This window comes from Arachis ipaensis, chromosome B04 (assembly GCF_000816755.2).
Source record: "Arachis ipaensis cultivar K30076 chromosome B04, Araip1.1, whole genome shotgun sequence".
Classification (NCBI taxonomy): domain Eukaryota; kingdom Viridiplantae; phylum Streptophyta; class Magnoliopsida; order Fabales; family Fabaceae; genus Arachis; species Arachis ipaensis.
In genome coordinates this window covers 132,225,570-132,226,661 of record NC_029788.2, presented here as the reverse complement: position 1 = coordinate 132,226,661, position 1,092 = coordinate 132,225,570, and the positions used below count along the sequence as shown (strand labels likewise).

The 1,092-nt window shown below is 37.0% G+C and overlaps 1 protein-coding gene across 2 annotated transcripts in view; it reads left to right on the top strand.

The window, feature by feature from the left end:
• The window catches only part of LOC107635651, a 10,726-nt gene continuing 10,043 nt past the window's right edge, over positions 410–1,092 (top strand). Inside the window, exon 1 of one of the 2 annotated variants that reach the window (XM_016339183.2) lies at positions 410–678. In XM_016339183.2, the coding sequence (XP_016194669.1) occupies positions 517–678 (162 nt within the window). In that variant the 5' untranslated portion in view covers positions 410–516. Of the gene's footprint in view, positions 709–1,092 lie in introns of both variants that reach the window. The other variant, XM_016339184.2, reaches the window with a different exon arrangement.

Below are 1,092 nucleotides of genomic sequence, written 5' to 3'. Positions count from 1 at the left end.
AAGAAGTAAATAAAAGAGACGAGCCTTTATATTTATTTACAAAAAATGAAAATACTGATAAAATTATTCATACAAAATTAAACTAAATTTTTATTCGTAAAATATAAGTTTTAATTTATAAATTTGCTTTAATTCCATAAGTACAAGTTGAGTTTACATTGTTGCCAATGAGTAATAGCTTAAATAACATAGTCTTTCTATATTCAATTAAGAGATTGCGGTTCAGGGTCCAAGTCTTCTTTGGTAAAAAAAAAAAGGTTGAGTTTACTTTATTATTTTTTTAAGAAAAACAATGTGATTATTTATATAAGGGAAAATTGTTAAAAAGGTAAAAATAATTAGCTGGCGATTGAAAAGAGTGGAGTGGCGCCCGCGACTCGGTTCATTTTTAATTCTTAGCGTGTCCCCTCGCTTTCTTTCCATTTCGTCCACGTTTTTGCTTCTCTCCCATGGTAACCGCTTTCAGACTGTTAGAGAGAGAAAACACCTTTCTAGAGAGAGAGAAACCAATTCACCATGGAACACACCACTCTTCAGCTCGCAGCCACCACCACCACCACCACCACCACCACAACCTCCGCGCCCTCCCAGCCTCCTCCCGAACCCCCTCCCAACGCCACCGTTTCTTCTCACAGAGTCAGAGAAGAAGGCGAGCTATTTTCTTCCGACGACGATGACGTAATTCTTTGCCAAAAACCCTAGCTATTGGTTTGTTTATTTATTTCCGGTTTCGTTCTTATCGTTACGCGATTTTTTGTTTGTTTTTGTCGTTTTCCTGTTCTGACTTGCATTCGTTGACTCGCGTTTTTCTCTTTCGATCTTCTGCTGCTGCATCGTTCTTTTGTTCAGTGTGGTTAGTTTAGGAGAATTTGTATAGTTATTCGGTTTTGGATGTGTTTTCTAGTTCTATTCCGGTAGTAGAATTCAACCGTTAATGCTAGCTAGCTTTGTTAGTTTAGCTTCGTGAGTTTATGTGGTTGCACTAGATCTGAGAGATTGAGGAGAGAAACTATCGGTTTTGAATAGCTTCTCTATGTGAGTACTGCTGAATTATTTTGTAATTTTTGTTTTTGTCTTCTTTTGCTGCCAAAA